Source organism: Tenrec ecaudatus, chromosome 4 (assembly GCF_050624435.1).
Source record: "Tenrec ecaudatus isolate mTenEca1 chromosome 4, mTenEca1.hap1, whole genome shotgun sequence".
Taxonomy (NCBI): domain Eukaryota; kingdom Metazoa; phylum Chordata; class Mammalia; order Afrosoricida; family Tenrecidae; genus Tenrec; species Tenrec ecaudatus.
In genome coordinates this window covers 198,599,029-198,616,965 of record NC_134533.1, presented here as the reverse complement: position 1 = coordinate 198,616,965, position 17,937 = coordinate 198,599,029, and the positions used below count along the sequence as shown (strand labels likewise).

The 17,937-nt window shown below is 51.5% G+C and overlaps 1 protein-coding gene across 1 annotated transcript in view; it reads left to right on the top strand.

Moving 5' to 3' along the window:
• Positions 1-17,937, top strand: part of CDCP1 (CUB domain containing protein 1) — a 58,600-nt gene that overhangs the window by 26,010 nt on the left and 14,653 nt on the right. The window contains exons 2-4 of the mRNA XM_075547220.1: positions 3,673-3,882; positions 8,310-8,672; positions 10,285-10,653. Coding sequence (XP_075403335.1) covers positions 3,673-3,882; positions 8,310-8,672; positions 10,285-10,653 — 942 coding nt within the window. The remainder of the gene's footprint in view (positions 1-3,672; positions 3,883-8,309; positions 8,673-10,284; positions 10,654-17,937) is intronic.

The following is a 17,937-nucleotide window of genomic DNA, read 5'->3' as shown; positions in this document are numbered from 1 at the left end:
TGAAACCTGACATAGAGTTAATAGCAAAGTGGGTCCGAGGTGCATGGGAAGACATTCCAGAGGACATGGTGCGACATGCCTTCCAGAAATGTAGTATTAGTAATGCTATGGATGGCAGTGAAGACTGAACTTTGTATGAAAATGACAGCAGTGATGGTGATGATGGAGATCTCAGTGAGGACAGCGTCTGTGATGACCTCACACCAGCTGAAGCTCTGCATTGGGATACGGATGATGATGAGGAATCCAGTTTTGAAGGATTTTAACTCTTCACATTTTAGCTTGGTTGCTGATTGAGCTCAGGGAATAGTACTCTTAAGGTATCATTGTTGATACCTTCTTATTTTTGTTGAACCTATTTTCCACTTACTGTGTTAGTTTACTAATGTTAAATGACTTGTCCTTTTATTTATGTTTTTATTTAAAATAAATATTTAAATACATTACCCCGCTGATGTCTCAATTTTAGTAATTTTATTTTCATTTGTTTTGATTATTGAAACTCACCAATAGCTTCTTCATTTTCCACCCTAGGCTTATACTCGAGTCAATCAGTTTTTCTGGTTTCCCAGGTAATAATTAGGTACCTCGGCTTATACTCTGGTCGGCTTATATTTGAGTACATATGGTATACTTAAGAGAAGGAATTGCTGAAACTCAAACTGAGCTCACTTCCATTGAGTCGATTCCACCTTATTCACAGCTACCCTATAGGACAGAGTAGAACTGCCCCTGTGGGATTCCCAAGCTTTAACTCTTTACAGGGGTGGAAAGCCTCATTTCTCTCCCGTGGAGTGGTTGCTGGTTTAGAACTGCAGACCTTGTGATTAGCAGCCCAACGTGTAACTACTACAAGAGACAAACCATCGTGTACCGGGGAGCTCTGCCTGGGCTGACAGGAGGCGGGAGGTATTTGGGTGGTAGGAGTGTGTGTAGAATCTTGGCGAACTCAACTTTGTTCTTTTCTAACTCAACTGTAAAGATATTTGACAATATCGCACATGCCCTTAGACAAAGGACGCCTATCCATTGTCCCTAAGCCGTTTAGCCGCTGGGGTCAGGGTAATTCTTCCGTACCTTTAAGAACCCCACCTTGTCTAGAAATACACTCTTTCCACCACTGTAGCATTTTTTCCTCCTTTTCCTGTAGGAAGGGCATTTTAAAAATCGTGCTTTATCCACCTGTGAAAAAGCCCACAGGACAAGAAGTAAGAGAAATAAGTTGAGGTGCACCTGGCCCGTGCATGGAGGGGGGTGTGGATAGGGAAGCCAGGCGGAGTGAGACCGACCCGAAGCAGTGGATTTACATCCCTGGGAAGTGGGGGTGGGTGCACCAGGCAAGGCTCCAGGCCTTTGGAAACTGTGTGCTCCTAGAGCTTTCTCCAAACAACTGGGCAAGGCATGTTTGAAGGACTGAGGGGTGGCCATGCACAGCCCGGATACAGACCTGACAACTGGGTGTCTGGGGTGGATGTGGAATTCCTTTGAATGTGGCATCTTAACTTTTACGGCTTCTCAGAAGATTCAAAATGGCTTTGCTGCTTGAGAACGAAGCAGCCAAGTACAGGACACGTCTGCCTCAGAGAAAGTTTCATCTCTCTTTGAAGGGCTCCGAGCTCTGCTTCCGGACACGATTTATTAGCTCCAGCTGGAGTGTCTTCTGATAACGAGCTGCCGCAAGGACAGGGACAAGGACATGGGGCTTCCAATTTGCGTCTAGGCCCTGTGGCTGCGTACAGTCGGCTTCCGACTCCAGGCCGCCAGCCCCGCTGCGCACAACAGAAGGAAGCGCTGCTGGGGCCTGTGCCGGCCCCATGGCCAGTTATGGATCAGACCGTTGTGTTTTCACTGGCTGATTTTCAGTAGGGGATCGCCAGGCCTTTCTTCCTGGTCTGTCCTTAGTATGGAAGCTCTAAGGGAGCCTGTTCAGCATCATAGCAAGACATCGCCCTCCCTCCCAAGTATGACAGCAGTTACACCTGAGGCACGCTGGCTAGGCATCTAACCGGGGCCTCCTGTACGGAAGTGGAGAATCCCACCGAGGAATCAGCTGATGTATCCATGGACACGTTGGGGGGCTTGGAATATTCTGCCTCCACCCTGAGCCAAAGGGACAAGTCCCAGCTGCTGTCATGCAGAAGCTGTGTTGTGATCCCACGCTGGGGAACAAGCAGGCACACAACAGCGGACCATCCATAGGGGGACAGGCAGAGGGCTGGGGCGGAGGAGGCCGCGCTGGGGAGATGACCTTTGGGCTGACAATAGACTCAGAAGCCAAGATCTAGCGCAGGAGCAGTCTGGGAACGGGGCCAGCAGACACAAAGACCTGAGCTGGACAAGACCTTGGCACGTGAAGAGAGCGGTTGGATTCACCGCACGGTGACCGTGGCGGAGAGGATGCCAGCCGAGGCTGGAGAGGCCGGAAGCCTTGCTCTCACGATGAAGGCCTCCGCCTTCCCAGAAATTGTGGCAGAGCCCCAGCCACGCTGTCCCCCTGGTCCTGTGAGAGGCGACAAAGTCACTTTATTATTTTTCTTCACATTTGAAGTTAACGTCTGCGTCCCTTAAGACTCCAAGCCCACTTCACTTTTCCTTTTCCTTCCTGTTTTTCTTGCCACTCAGACCAATATTTAGACCCGAGGAGCAAGGATCTGGAGGCTTCGTGGTTGCGGTTGTTTCTAAGGCTGTGAGACCTTCACTCATTTTTGTTTTCACAACAAGCATACATCGTATAGTGACCCAACCCATCTCGGCAATTGAAACCCTGCGTGCCTTTGCTGAGAGCCAACCCCATCCGCTCCCTCGCCGGTCCTTATTCCAGTGTGTTCGCGGCATCCCCGCCTCTGGAATCCACCTGCTTCGACTCAAGCCTTCGTTTCCAGTTCATCAGCGCTCTGTGTAGAATGTTCCCAAGGGGTTCCCGGCTCCTCCCCTGGTCCGAGCTGGGCAGCCACAGTGTCTGGGTGGGAGACAGGGAGACCCGGGTGCTCCCTCTCCACGGATGCAATGTGTGTCTGGAATTTCTCCTCTTTTCTGAAGACCCAAGGAGCAGTTTCTCTGGTTGTTATCGAATCCCACACCCTAAGGGCACCTCTACTCCATCCTCTGGGCTCACTGTGAGCAGCATCGACTCGCTGCCAGGGAGTTTTGGTTATTTCCCAGTGCCCCGGTGTCCGGGTATAGAGGGTTACACATTGCGCCGTGTGAACCACAAGATCACAATAGTAGCTGGAAACCACCAGCTGCTCCAAAGAAGACATACGTTGCTTTCTACTCCCGTCGAGGGTTAGAGTGAGAAACCCACAGGGCAGTTCTACTCTGTCCTGGAGTGTCGCTATGAGTTGGCATCGACTTGCTGGCAGGGCATTTGGTTTTGGAGTTCTTTAATGGGGTGTCAGGGGAAAAATGTTCCACTCAGGAGTGATACTGAGTTTGTAATGTGTGGACAAAGTGGTAAGCCAAAGGAGAAACACATCTTACTATCAAGCCAGCCACCCTGTCCTTTCCCATTGGTGAATCGAGCTATGACGTACGCATCACTTTACAGCCTCCTCTTTTTCAATGAAGCTGTCATCTAGGGACACACCCAACCCTGGTCCACAGAGATGGGATCTGTAGCTGGTTTGCAGACAAAACTCTGCCTGCTCACGTGCTTTCTCTTTGTTTCTACAGAAGTTTTTGAGATTACTCTGCCCCCCAAGAGCGGCATGGGCGTTTTCATAAAGGCCGGAATCCCACCGCTGCCAGCGAAACCCTGTCACATCATCATTTCCAAAAGATACCATCTCACACTGACTGTCAAAGCTGGGGAAAGAGCCGTCTTTGACTTCAGTTGCCAGTACCCAGAGAGGCACTTTGTCATGGAGATTCACAAGAATGTTGGTGAGTGACGACACATACATGAGAGAACACACGTGGGCCCATCACTGCATGGGCAAAGACCCGAGATATTTTTGTTGTATGAAACAAAGATGTATTTGTTTTGTTTTCTTTCTGTTTGTTATCACTTGTGGGTTGTCCTGGTGTTGATTTTGACTCAGAGCGACCCCATAGGACAGAGAAGAACTTCCTTGTAGGTTTCATAGGCTGTCACCAGAGCAGGAATGGCGCCAGGTCTTTCTTCCACAGAGCCTTTGGCTGAGTGCAGACTGCCAATCTCCAGTGAACAGCTCAGTGCTTCACCTCCAGGGCTCTGTAACAGACGGGCAGTGTACAGACATCAGCCCCACTTCCTTCAATACACCTGCATGTCAGCACACAGACACTCCCACATAATCACAGAGTCCAAAGGGCAGAGAGAAAAACACCCTTATAGTTCTCTATGTATGGGAGTAGGGCAGCCTCGGGACTAGTGTCGTTCATTTGCCTCATTCACTTTTTCAAAAACAGTGGTTTTGACCTATCTTTTACACAGCACACACTTGAATCATTCGGTCACATTAAGAAGAGTCCGGCAATCATCACCACCATCAATTTTTCATTCATTGCTGTCTTTTGTTGTTGTTTGCTTTTTACACACATGTATTATCGCCACATTTTGTTAAACCAGTAAGCAATAGCCACCTTGAGAAAAGGAAAAACGAGGTGGATGCAAAAGGGCTCCCAACATTCGTAGAAAAATTTAATTATCTTTTAAAAATAGTTTTATTAGCATGCACTTCATATATCATACAATATAATCCCTAATCGCATTAGGAAAGAGTTGTACAATCTTCACCACAATCCATTTCAGAACATTTCATCTTTATCGTACTCATTTCTCCCCAACCTCCCCTGCTAGGCCCCTGGGTAATTATTAATCCCGTTATAATCTCTATAGATTTCCCCATCCTGGATTTCATAGACAGGAAGTCATTTAAAAATCCCCCTTATTTTTTAATTCCATTTTCCCACCAACTTCTCGAAGTTTCCCTCCACCCTCCCAGGTAACAAAGCATTTGGCATTTCAACCACCCAACCTCTCACCTTTTCAGGGCAGCCCAGGGGCCTGGGGACCTAGTGCCAGCAGAGGACAATCTTGGGACAAAAGCCCAGCTCTGTCTGGTCGACCTACATTCTGTTCTCACCACAGCACAGCATGGACTTCACTGGTCAAGCATTCGAAGCCATCGGCCTCTCAGCCCTGGGAGACTGTACACAGTTCACTCCACATGGGCAACCCAGGCTGGAACCATAGGGAACAAATAGATTAAGATATTACTTCTTAACATAAACAGTTCAGGGACCTGCCTATCCTACCTTTTTGAAACCTGTTCCCAATAAGCATTCTGAATGTTAGACACCAAACTTGAAGTCTTTTGTTCTCTCCTGGTTTTTGAATAGTTCTACTGACGTTCATGAAAGGACAGGTCTGGGCTGGGAAAGACGAGCTAACTGTCGATACAGAAGCGACACTTCTCTATAGGGATCATTTTGGCTACTTAAAATTGTGTACTGGATGGGGCAGTACGAGAGAAGACTCGGAGGTGGGCCAGCATTTTGGCAGTGCCTGTCCATCCGAGGGCTGCTGGCAGAGGCAGGGCTTCCAGAAGTTAAATCTGAATCTCTAGGGCAGGGGTGGGGAACCTTTTCTCTACCCAGGGCATTGGGATCTTTATAACATCATTTGCGAGCCATTGCCAGTCAAATGTTTAAGTTAGCCCCCATGAGGAGCCCCAGAGAAGTAGTGGTTACCCAGTGGACTGCTAAATGCAAGGTCAGTAGTTCAAAACCACTCTCTACTCCTGGGGGAAAGATGGGACTTTCTACTCCTGCAAAGAGTTACGGTGTCTGGAGGGGAATGGGGTGCTAATAACAATGAGTAGGAGAATGAAGAAAATGTTCTAAAATTGATGGTGGTGATGATGGTACAAGTCTTGTTGATAGTAAAATGTTCAATTGTATGGTTTGTAAATTATATGCCAATAAAGCTTTTAATAAATCAAATAAAACACAGTGAGATGTTAAAACCATCACTGCCATCGAGTCAATTTTGACTCCTAGCAACCTTTAAAAAAAAAGAGAGTTGCAGTCTCAGAAATCCATGGGGGAAGTGCTACCCCGTCCTAGGGGGTTGCTATGGGTTGGCGTCGACTGGAGGACAGTGAGAATGTCATGGCTGGAACTGCTTCTCTTTGATGGACCATGCGATAGGTTAGCTGGTAGTGATGATTTTGAGGGCCTTCTGTGACCCACGGACCAGATGTTCCCCACCCTGTCTCTAGAGGATGGGAGCAGAGATGCTGGCCCTTTTAAAAGCCCTCTGGGTAATTCCAGCGTGGAGGCAGGTCTGAGAAACACTGCTTGAAGAAGGTCAAGGGATCCCTCTCAAGCAGAGAGCTCACCAGGGACCTGCAGGGGTGCCCTGGGCACCGTGGGAGTGTGTGAAGGAGGTTCCTAGAGCTCAGCTTCAGGAGGCAAGAACTGGTTTGATAGAACTAGCCAAATGTCCACGCTTCCTAAAAATCAGGACGGTATTCCACACCACACAAAGTCTGACCCTGTTGATTGGGTAGGCAGTGCAGTGCACTGCTGGACAGAACACTGATGACCACATGCAGCTGAGTCTTGTCCCACGGTGGTTGTCCACTACCAGGGCTGGCACTGGTCACCAGGCCTCCAGGTGACCACTCTGCACAGATGAGAAGTTCGGATTGTTTGAAATGGCAAATAGCTTTGAGATATATATAAAATCTATGTTAAACTTCCTGCTATTGAGTAGTCAGTTCTGACTCATATCCCCCACAGGACAGGGTAGAACTGCCCCGTGGGTTTCCCAGACTGTCACCCTTTATGGGAGTAGAAAGCCTCGTCTTTTTCCTGAGACCTCTATATTTGCCACAATTTAATAATAAAAAAATAATATTCCTTAATCCATGTCTTCTACATAGAGAATTTTTTTGGCTGACAGGATGTTAAATAATAGTGGGGTGCTTCCGTTGGATGTAAAGATCAGTATCTTATAACTCAAACATCTCAATTTCAAACAACAATCAAAGAAAGCAGCTTGGCAGGAGTAAGCCGGAGGTCCTGGACATCTCTGAAAGCCTCCGTCCCCCTTCAGGTTGGCAGGACTGTTAAGCATCCCAGTCTCGACTCACCGTCATCGCGTTGATTCCCACCGGCAGACTAGAAGAGCCCGCGGGTTTCTGAGACTGTATAGCATCGCAGGCGCAGACAGCCTCCTCTTCCTCCCCGGGAGCCACAGGAGGGCGTGAACCGTGTGGCCAACTCCCCAATGCGCCACCCACCGTGACACCCATCAGCGCTGCAAGAAAGCTTCACCACACGGTTACAGGGCCCACAGTCCATCAACACGTTCCCGGCTTCCTCGGGGACAGTGGCATAAATGCGGCCCCCCCACCTGGCTTCCAGAAGGGCCTGCTCAGAGAGGCCTGCCAGCTGGGCTCTAGCGATTTCATCTGGAACACACAGTAGTTAGGAGAGGTCTGAGGTCAGGGTCCCTCCGAGCCAGACCCAAGGATTCTCATGTACGCCATTTACCTAGAGAGAGCCCTCCAAGGAAACCCCAGAAGAAGCAAGGGAAACAGGATGCACCCCAAAGCAAAAGCAAAGATGGAATCCTCAGCTGCAGTCTCCCTCAGCCTCACTGGACAGCCTTCTGAAGTATGAACGGCTTCATCTGGGGATCCCGCCACCCCTGTATCAGGGAGCTCTGGACAATACGGGATGCCTTGGGATGATGGAGGGGCTCAGACAGAGAAGCGGCCATGCACTGGGCTGCCAGCCGCAAAGTCAGCAGTTTGAAACCATCTATCTACTCTTCGGCAGAAAGAGTAGGCTTTCTACTCCCCTACACAGTTCCAGTCTTGGAAACCCACAGGGGCAGTTCTACCCTGTCCCACAGAGTCACTGAATCAGAATCGACCCAATGGCAATGAGTTTGCTTTGGTTTGGTCAGGGTCCAACTTACAGGATTTCTGGGCCAGGAAAGCTTCCCTGAATGAGGCGCTTCATCAAGAAGGATGTATCTGCCCACTGTTGGCCACCAGCACTCACAGCAGCTGGGGTTCAGGGTCAAGCACCGCACTGCCATCGAGTTGATCCCAACTCAGAGCGACCCTGTAGGACAGAGCAGAGCTGCACCTTTGGGTTTCTGAGACTTGGAAATCTTCAGGGGAGCAGACAGCCTCGTCTTTCCCTCATGGAGCTACCAGTGGGTTCGAACCACTGGCTTTGTTGTTGGCTGCTGAGTGCATAGCCCACCATATGACCAGGGCTCCTTGTGGGGTTGGGGTACCAGCAGGGGTCTGGGGGCGGCTGGCCCTGCAGCGTTTGTGATCACAATTGCTTTTGTGACTGTGTTTCAGACTGCATGTCGGGCCCGTGTCCTTTTGGGGAGGTTCCGCTCCAGCCCTCAACATCCTCATTGCCTACCCTCAACAGAACTTTCATCTGGGACGTCAAGGCCCCTAAGAACATCGGCCTCGAGCTGCGCTTCTCCACCTCCCACCTGCGGCAGATCGGGCCGGGCGAGAGCTGCCCTGACGGGGTCACGTACTCCATCAGCGGCCGCATCGATGCCACCGAGGTCCGGATCGGAACCTTCTGCAACAACGGTACCGTGTCCCGGATCAAGGTGCAGGAGGGAGTGAAAATGGCCTTGCACCTACCGTGGTTCGACAAGAGAAAGGCCTCTGGCTTGAGCATCGCCAACCTGACTTCCATAAAACGTAAGTTTGCCCTTTCCCTCCCGGCTGCCTGAGCAGGTCAGGTTGTTCTAGGTTAGAAATGGTGACGGGTCCAGAATACTTCGGTACCTTAAAGGAAGCATCTACTCTGGTCCCTTCACTACGAGGGGTGGCTTACTCGTTCCTCGTGTGAACCCCTTTTCTCTGTTAAACGAACGGGACAGCCGCTTTCCTCTGTCCTGTGTGCAGGGGAGGTTTGTTTGCAAAGAACAGAATGGAGAAGTCTTTACAGACTCACCTTGCTTGCTCAGTTTCTTAGTTTCTGCTTCCTGTTCCCCGTCTCCTACGCATTTTCTCTGTGTCGGCGGCATGCGGAATCCATCAGCACCCTCTGAATCCCCTCTGGCTAACAATGAGAGCTGGCTGTTAGGTGCTTGGGGATTTGGGAAGGTGGTGTTAACCAGAGCCTTTATTAAAAATAGAGTTATATAACCATACAATTAAACGAACTCTATGCAAAACCAAGCTAATGAGTTCTGAGAACTCGGCACATCCTGGTTATTTTGCTACTTCCTACGATTCCCTGTGCCTCTGGAAAGGGGCCCTGCTCAGCTGCTCACCCAAAAGTTGGCAGTTCAAGCCCACGCAGAAGCTCTTCAGGAGAAAGCACCTGGCGCTCTGCTCCTGATGACAGGAGGAGAGGCTGGGAACTCTGGGTCCGTTCCACTCTGTCACACATAGTCACCGGGAGTCCCAAACCAACTCGATCGCATACTTGAAGCCAAACACAACCGTGTGCTTCCTCCTCTTCTAGAGAACATTTCCTGTGCCCTCGGCGAACGTTGGCACGGCACGTCAGGTTCCCGTGTGACAGACCGTTCAGTGACATTAGTTACATCTGTCACAGTCCGTCAGCGTTCTCTTGCCCTGCAGTCTGGCTGACCCCTTTTCAGGACTCTCATTTCCCTGCCCCTCTATCTGACTTCTAGCAACCATGCTTTTCCAGGTGGCCTGTCAACTGTGGGGGTGTGGGGGGACGCGGGGTGTTAGAGATCCTCTATCACGGTGTGTTCCTGCACATCTTGCCCCAACTCCTCAATCACTTACCTCACGGGGGTCGTTTGGAATCAGTGTTGGGATTCAACAGTTGCTACAGTGCAGGAGCCCTCGTGGCCTAATGGTTATGTGTCGGCCTGGCCTGCTAACCATAAGGTCAGTAGTTCAAAACCACCAGCCACTCCAAGGGAGAAAGACGGGTCACTTGACTCCCGTAAAGAGAGAAATTTTAAAAAAGAGAGAGAGAGAGAAATTTGCAGGGGCGGTTCTACCCCGTCCTACAGGATCGCAATGAACTGGCATCCCCTCAATGGCAGTGGTCGGTTGTGTTTGTGTGGTTTTGGGGTTGACAGAATAGGGTCTTCCTTTTCTTTTGGTGAGTCTGTTCTTGAAGAGTGGCTTTCTTCCAGCAGCTGTGTTCTCATTACCAACCTCTGGACAGACCATGTCCTATTGAACTTAAACTCCTTCCAGGAGGACTCCACTCTTCTGTGGAAGGGCCTGGGAATCGCTGAGGGTCTGGGAAGCCCACCCGCACCCATGGGCACCGAGGCCAGGGTCTGACTACCCTCTCTTCTTCCCGGTTGGCTCCCACCAGGACTGTGCATCGTGGAGTCTGTGTTCATGGGCGAGGGCTCAGCCACCCTCATGTCTGCCAACTACCCGGAAGGCTTCCCCGAGGACGAGCTCATGACCTGGCAGTTTGTGGTCCCCGCGCACCTGCGGGCCAGCGTCTCCTTCCTCACCGTCAACGTCTCCAACTGCGTGAGGAAGGAGGAACGAGTGGAATACTACATCCCGGGCTCTACCACCAACCCAGAGGTGTTTAGGCTGGAGGACCCCCAGCCTGGGAACATGGCTGGGAACTTCAACCTCTCCCTGCAGGGCTGTGACCAAGACGCCCAAAACCCGGGTATCCTCCGGCTACAGTTCCAAGTCTTAGTCCAGCACCCACAAAACGAAAGTGGTAAGTGAGGTTCCTCATTCCTCCTCCTCCTCCTCCTCCTCCTCTTCCTCCTCTTCCTCCTTCTCCGGCGCCGTCGTGTCTTGCTGGGAAGCCTGTGTGGGGTGAACTTCCCTTCCTGTTTCACCCTTGGGCTTCCGGAAGACTTGGACTCTGAACCTCTAAGAGCCTCAGGGAGTAGGTTGCGTGGCAACGTGGCAGGCCTGTGGGCGGCACCTGCAGGCAGGTCCATCCAGCATGATGGAGAGTCACCAGTCACCCAGTCGTCAGGGTGCAGTGCCAGTGGTGGTGGTGGTGGCGACGGTGGTGTTCACTCCCGCACCCCAAAGCATGGTGCCCCCGTGCTCAATGTGGTGACCCAGGCCAAAGTCAGGGTGTTCAGTTGTTTTTCATCAAGATTTTGGGAGGGTACATCCTGGATCTCATATCATCCTGACCCCACAGTGAGAATCAGGGTATCACCCGCTGCTGCCTTCGTCGCGATAGCTAAGAGTCCCCATTGCTGAACCAGCCCGGTGCTGTGGGCACACACTATACACGCCCACCCCGACGCTGAGTGTGAGAGTACCAAGACCAGCTCACGACGAACAGGGGTCAAGAGGGGCGTGGTCCCCATTAAGAAAATTCTAGGTTAAGAGATAAGAGATAAAGATAAGGGAGGCAGTAGATGACATAAGATATGAAAATCATAATCATTTATCAAGGGTTCATGAGGGTGGGAGGGTGGGGGAGGGAGGAAAAAAATGAGGAGCCGATACCTAGGGCTCAAGTAGAAAGAAAATGTTTTCAAAGGATGATGGCAACATATGTACAAATATGCTTGACACAATGGATCTATGCATTGTAAGAGCTGTAAGAGCCCCCAGTTTAAGAGAGAGAGAGAGAGAGAGATAACAGTTGGGGCACAGGGGGTTTCTGAATCATAGACACTTCAGGGTCTTGAACTTTATTCAAGGCAGGCTTATGAACAGCTCTTGTCACGTATCCTGCATTCTGTGACAAGTTCTCACACAAAGGGGTTGTTGACAAACAAGGAAGCAAGGATATCTTTAGCCAGTTAGACTATGGTCTGGAGGGGCACATCACGTGCTGTGTCCACCCTTCCCCAGGGAATGGGAGAGGAGACATCCCCCTGATCTTAGTTGAAGGTCAGACTTTCAGAGTCTCGGCTCCCTGGAAAGAGCTGGCGGTGTTTCCGCACAGCCTGGCTTAAACCGTGGAATATGGTGATGGGCCTGTTTTACTTGGAGAAGGAAACTGCGACTCAACCTGTCCCCTAAATGCACCCCATTCCACAGAAGCCTGGGCATTCTTTTCCCAGAGTACACCTGAAGACAATTCACTCTCGCAGCTGACATGCTGTCATCGCCCAGGGTCCTTTCGCCACCTGGCAGTGGGGTGGGAATGAGCTTCCTTCACTGGTGAGACCAGAGGTTGTGGAATGAGTCCAACCTCACACAGCCTGTCAGGAGCAACCTGAGCTGAAGACTCAGGGTCTGCGGTCTGGACCCACGGAACCACACTGACTATGATGCCAAGGACCTATTAGAGAAGGAGGGGTAGGCCCAGCACCAGGGGGAGATGAGATCACTAGGGTGCAGAGTTCCAGAAGGTCTCAGGTGCCTCCCTCTGGAGGGGTTGCTCCTTCTTGGGGGACCTGGGGCTGAGTGCCTCCTTACGCTTTGCACCCTGTCTTCTTGCCTCACCTCATTCCGGCCCTGATACAAATGGTGTAGATGTTGAGCCAAAGGGTGGAGGGTGAGCTGAGCATGACCGTTCCTGGCTCACCTGTGAGCGCTGGAGTCTGCGCCGAGGAAGCGGTGACAAATGGCCTTGGACTTGGCCCCTGTGGGCTGAGGAAGTCTTCTGCCAAGCAGGCGCATTCTCATGCTCGGTTTTATCATGATTTGCTTCCAGGACGGAGGCAGAGAGAGCCAGGCAGAAATAGTAAGTGGGCGTGTGGGATGGCAGAGTGTTTGTGCCCAGGAGGCTGATAACCAGCTGAGAGTGACAGGGCATGACCCACCCAAGAGGCCACCTGGGGAATGCTCCTCAGTGCCCACCGGGAGTGGGCTTCTCAGGACAGCTCAGCTCGGCCCCTATCCTGACCCGAGATCCCCTCTCCTTCCTCATACCAATACGGACAGCAACCTCTTCAAAAGGCAACCTAGCTGCCCACTGAGACGTTTTCACAATCCCACTGTCATCATCGGTGGCCGTGGCTTGGTGGTCCTTGGCTTTAAGCCTGTGTGGCGACAGCGCTGAAAGGCTGTGCACAGGCAGTGGTGTCAGCTGCAGGAGGTGGAGGGATTTGGCGATTAGCTCAGTCTCGGTGAGTTCATTCCGTCTCCCGTCCTCAGAGTGGTGAACATGCTACATGCAGCAGAGTGGATGTAGTTGGAGGTAACGGAACACCGGTTAGCTGCCGTTTTGTGCTGTTGAGGGAGCAGGGGCTGTCGTATGCGGTGTGCGCTTCTCCTGGCAGAGGGAGTAGGCTTGGGCGGCAGGAGTCCGCACCGACTCGATGGCAGTGGGTTTGATTTTGGTAGACCTGGCTTAATTACCGCATTGTGTCCTGGAGGAAATTAAATAACTAATTTTGGCCCTCTGGGAGGGTCATGTCCCAAGGGAGCAGGCAAGCGACTGACCTCATGGGTCCCTTGCAAGCCTGCTTTGCTTTTTAAAACAGACTTTCTGAAAGACTCAAGTGGCTGGGCTGGTAGTGATTCTGTCTGTCTACCTCATCTTCTTCATCCATGGAGAGCACCTGCCAGTCTGCTTGCTCTGTGTAGGTACTGCTTCCGGAAGGTACTTTGAATGGCTCTGAGGATACCGGGTCCTCTCGTGTCTTCAGACCCTGTGGGTCTCTGAGCTGTCCTGACTGAGACATTGGGTAAATCCTGGTTAGGAAAACACATTGTTTCTTGCTCAGTTTCCATCACTCCCGCAAGCCACCCAGGACCTTTAACTGCTCGTTGAGGTTTGGCTTGAGTTGTGATTTGTTCAGTCCAGTAACTCATTCTGCGAGTTGGCCCTCACAGTGTTAGTGCCTCGTGTGTGCCTCTGTCTTACTCCTGTGTAGCCCGCTTCCAGTGGAAAGAAAGAAGTCTGTCTAGAGCACTCTCTGACATGGGGTCAGTGCCGTCCCACTGCAACCCTAAAGGACAGGGTGGAACTGCCCTGTTAGTTTCTGAGACTCTGATTCTTTATGGGAGTAGAAACTCTCATTTTCTCCTGGGGAGCAGCCGGTGGGGGTGGATTCAAACATCTGACCTTACCCTTCGCAGCCCAACACGTGATCCCCTACACCACCAGGGCTCCTTGTTGTTGTTAGGTGCCATCTAGTCTGTTCCACCCCAGAGCGACCCTGTGCACAACAGAAGGAAACCCTGACCGGCCCTGCGCCAGCCTCACAATGGTCCCCATGCTTGAGCCCCTTGTTGTGGCCAGTGTGTCCATCTGTCTTCTTGAGGGCCTTGCTCTTTGGGCTGCACCTCCACTTCACTGAGCATGCTGTCCTTCTCCAGGGACTCCTCTGTTCTGAACACATGTCCAAAGAAAGTGAGACAGTCTCGCTGTCCTGGCCTCTAGGGAGCACTCCGGCCGGACTTGTTCCAAGGCAGATGTGTTTGTCCTTTTGGCAGTGTGTGGTACCTTCCAATTCTTCGCCAGCATCACAATTCAAATGCATCGGTGCCCCTTCAGTCTTCCTCATTCAGTGTCCGACGGTTACATGCAAATGAGGCCATTGAAAATACCAGGGCTTGGGCCAGGCGCCCCTCACTGCTCCAAGTGGCATCCTTACTTTCAGTGCTCTGAAGAGGTCCTTTGAAACCCCAGTGAAGGAGCTTCCAGTCACAGAGCCACATGCCAGCCCCGCCGTGCAACCAATAGACAGACAGGTGGCAGAGAAGCAGTCATAGAAGTTGTTTAAGATGTGCAGGCAACTTGAAAAAAAAAAACCCAACAACCGAAAAACCTAAAATAATTGAAAATAGCCCTTTGGAGGAGTGAGAAATAGAGGTAGGAAATGGGAAGGGAGTTGAGTTATGTTTGCATAATACACTTTGTGAAAAACAAAACACTATTTGGTTCTTTATACCCAAAGCAGTCCTGTCCCCCTGGGGACATTTGATGATGTCCAGAAGATAAACTTGGTTGTCACGTCTAGTGAGTCGGTGTCAGGCATGCAGCTTAACCAGAACTGTCCCCACCACAAAGTTCCCCCCCCCCCCGGCTTGCTCAACAAAGAATGAACCCCGGACATGAGTTCTGAAAAAGAACATAATGCTCCTGACTGGTTGCCTTAAGGCTTAAAGAGGATCCCCGGAAGTCCTCTTAAAAACCAAACCGTTAGACATGATGATGAAACTGACATGGCACCGGATCATGAGAACCAAAGAAAAGAGTTAGCAGACCCGCCGACCATAAGATCTCAGTGACTTCTCCGAAGATGTTTCTGATTTCAAACGGAGCTACTTGGCAGCCAGGTCACAAGGAGAAATCCTATTAAGCACAGGTTAACCGGGATGGAGGAGGCCTAGCAAACACTTTAGGGAAATGGAACTTTCCCTAGTGAAATTGAACTTCCTCTCGGGAGGCCCGGACAGTAAGGGGCATGGTCTCCGACCTTGAGCTGCAAAGACAGTGCTGCCTTGGGTGGGCTGGGCGCCTTCCCAGATTGATGCCCTGTGTAAAGCAGGATGGCGTTATTAAAAAGCAATTCCGTGAAAGGGGATTGTGGGCGGAGTGTAATCCTCTAGAAAGGACTGTAAGCGCAACAACTCTCACAAATCTACCCGGCCATCTGTCCTAAGGAGTTGAAAAAATGCTCCTCTCCCACCCAGCCATCGTGGTTCTGCGACTTTATCCCGAGGCAATAAATGTGATAGGAAAATAAAAGGGTGCTTGCTGGAGCCCCGTTTTCATGGCAAAATCATGGAAAACACCTCCAATGACCAACCAGCTGGTAATCTTTCTTTTTTTTCCCCAGCTGCACAAGAAATACCCAAATATATGCTGCTACAAACATTCAAATATTACAGACAAGTCAAACACCCCTTTGACACTCCCTCCCTGCTCCCAGGCACTTCTCCTGGGGTCACCACATTGGGCATCCGATGCCTGCCTTCCAGGTCCTTTCTTGGCTCAGGTGTGCCATTTGTTGCATGAGAAATAGGTATTTTGTTCCATGAAGGGATTTTACTGTCTCCTTGGTATCAGACGCCACATGTTGTTCTGCAAACGTGCGCGGCTTCTCGGTCACTTTAGACTGCCCCCATTTTCTCAGGGACCCCGTCATAATCCACCCACGAGTTTAGGCCACAGTTCCAGTCCCAGGTGGTTTCTGGTCCCCCCCCCCACCCCCGTCGGAGTCCGTGGGTGGTGCGAATGGGTGGCACACTCGCTGCTAACCCCAGGGTCAGCGGTTTGAGTCTGCCCAGAGGAGCCTGGTGGTCTACTTCAGCGGCATCCGCTGTCAGAAACGCCTTGGGGCCAGTCCTGCCCTGCGTGCACGTGGATGGACGGTGGGATTCTACTCCCGGACAGGGCTTGCTCTCGCCTTCTGTTTCCCATGCGCCACGCAATGCGAGGAATGCAGATGGGCTCTACCGCATCACAGGCGTGGGCGGTGGGATGCCAGGCTTTCAGTTCCCTCGTCATTCCCAATGTACCACCACAGAAGGTCCCACGCTCCCACCGCAGTGGGAGAGTGCCACTGTCCCGAGCGCTGGGTGCTCCCAGACACGGTCATTCCTGCCCACCCAGCCCTGTCTGATGTGGGGGCAGTCAGACTTTGCTTAAGTTTATTTTCTCTGATTACCTGTGAGACCTTCCCCGATTTCGGCTCTCTGAGACGTTGGATTCTTGTGGGAACTTCAGGATCGTCGTGCTTTTGCTCGTAGCTTCGACCTTGAGTCTTGCCTTTGCCCTTGTTCCTTTGTGAGGGGCCTTTACACTCAAAACCACAACCCGAACTCACTGCCATCGAGTTGATGCCAACTCAGAGTGACCCTATGGGACAGGGTCAGGAGCCCTGGTGGCGGAGTGGTTATGTGTTGGGCTGCGATCCACACGGTCGGCAGTTCGAAACCACCAGCAGCTCCTCAGAAGAAAGACTGGGCTTTCTACTCCCCTAAACAGTGACAGTCTCGGAAATCCATGGGAGAATCGTTCTGAGTCAGCCTTGCCTCGATGGCAGGGAGTGTGGAGTTTTAGGATCAGACCGTAACTAGTTGCAGAAGTAGATAGCTTTATCTCTATCCTGAGGAGGGAGTGACTGGTGGTTTCAAACTACTGACCTTGCGGTTAGCGGCCCAATACATAACCCCTATGGCTCCAGGGCTCTTTTGTATCACCATATAAATGACGCACATCCTAAATGCTTTTGCCCACACAAGTCCCTGTGAGTTATTTTTATCAGCATGCCGTCCCCAAATTCTTTTGCCCGTTGATGGCTTTGATTCCTTTTTCTTTTCTGTTTACTCATGGAGACTGTTGAGACAGCGCTTTGGTCCAGACAGCAGACCCTCATCAGCCTGCCCTCAGGTTGCTCAGGCAGCCTCTCCCCGCAGGAAACCTTCTCTGGGCTGTATACTGCTCTTTCCAGGGGAGGAAGAAACGTCACCAGAGGGCTGGCCCCAGCCCAGGAGGCGAGCTGGCCTGTGCCCCCCTGGACCAGGTAGACCTCTCGTGCCAGCCGAATCTATAGCTCAGATGACACTGGGGGGCGTGCTTGAGGGCCTCATGGACAGAGGGTGTGTGTATCCCTGCTTGGGTGAGCTGGACTCTGTGGGGCCAGGATAGTCAGTCCTACTGAAGGCCCGGCCCATTCTCACACTGCAGCCGCCCCAGGCAGCTCCTCTGCCTGACTTTTAGCCAGTGCACCAGTGCACCGGTGTAGACAGGTGACAAAGAACTCGGCGGCTGCAAAGCCAGCTGCAAACAGTTCTGGAGCAGATGCACAGGTTCAGAGGTTCGTTCTACAATCGCTTGGGAAAGCCCCACAGGCGATCCGCGTCCCACTGACCATGGCTGAATGGCTGACACCTTCATTATACACATAGGATCCAAGCCCCTCTTCAGGCTGCTGAGCCCAGAATTCACTTCCTTGGAAACGGCATGAGCTCCCCTGGAGAGTGTGTCTGGGAGTGAGAAACCGGAACTTTCTTACATCCTTTAGTCCTTCCAGTCCCTTATGTGTGGGGGTGGGAGGTGGGGAGCGGGGAAGACTGCTATTTATGGCAAAGTACGGTAGCTGGGATCTGAATTCGGGGCCTGCTTCCT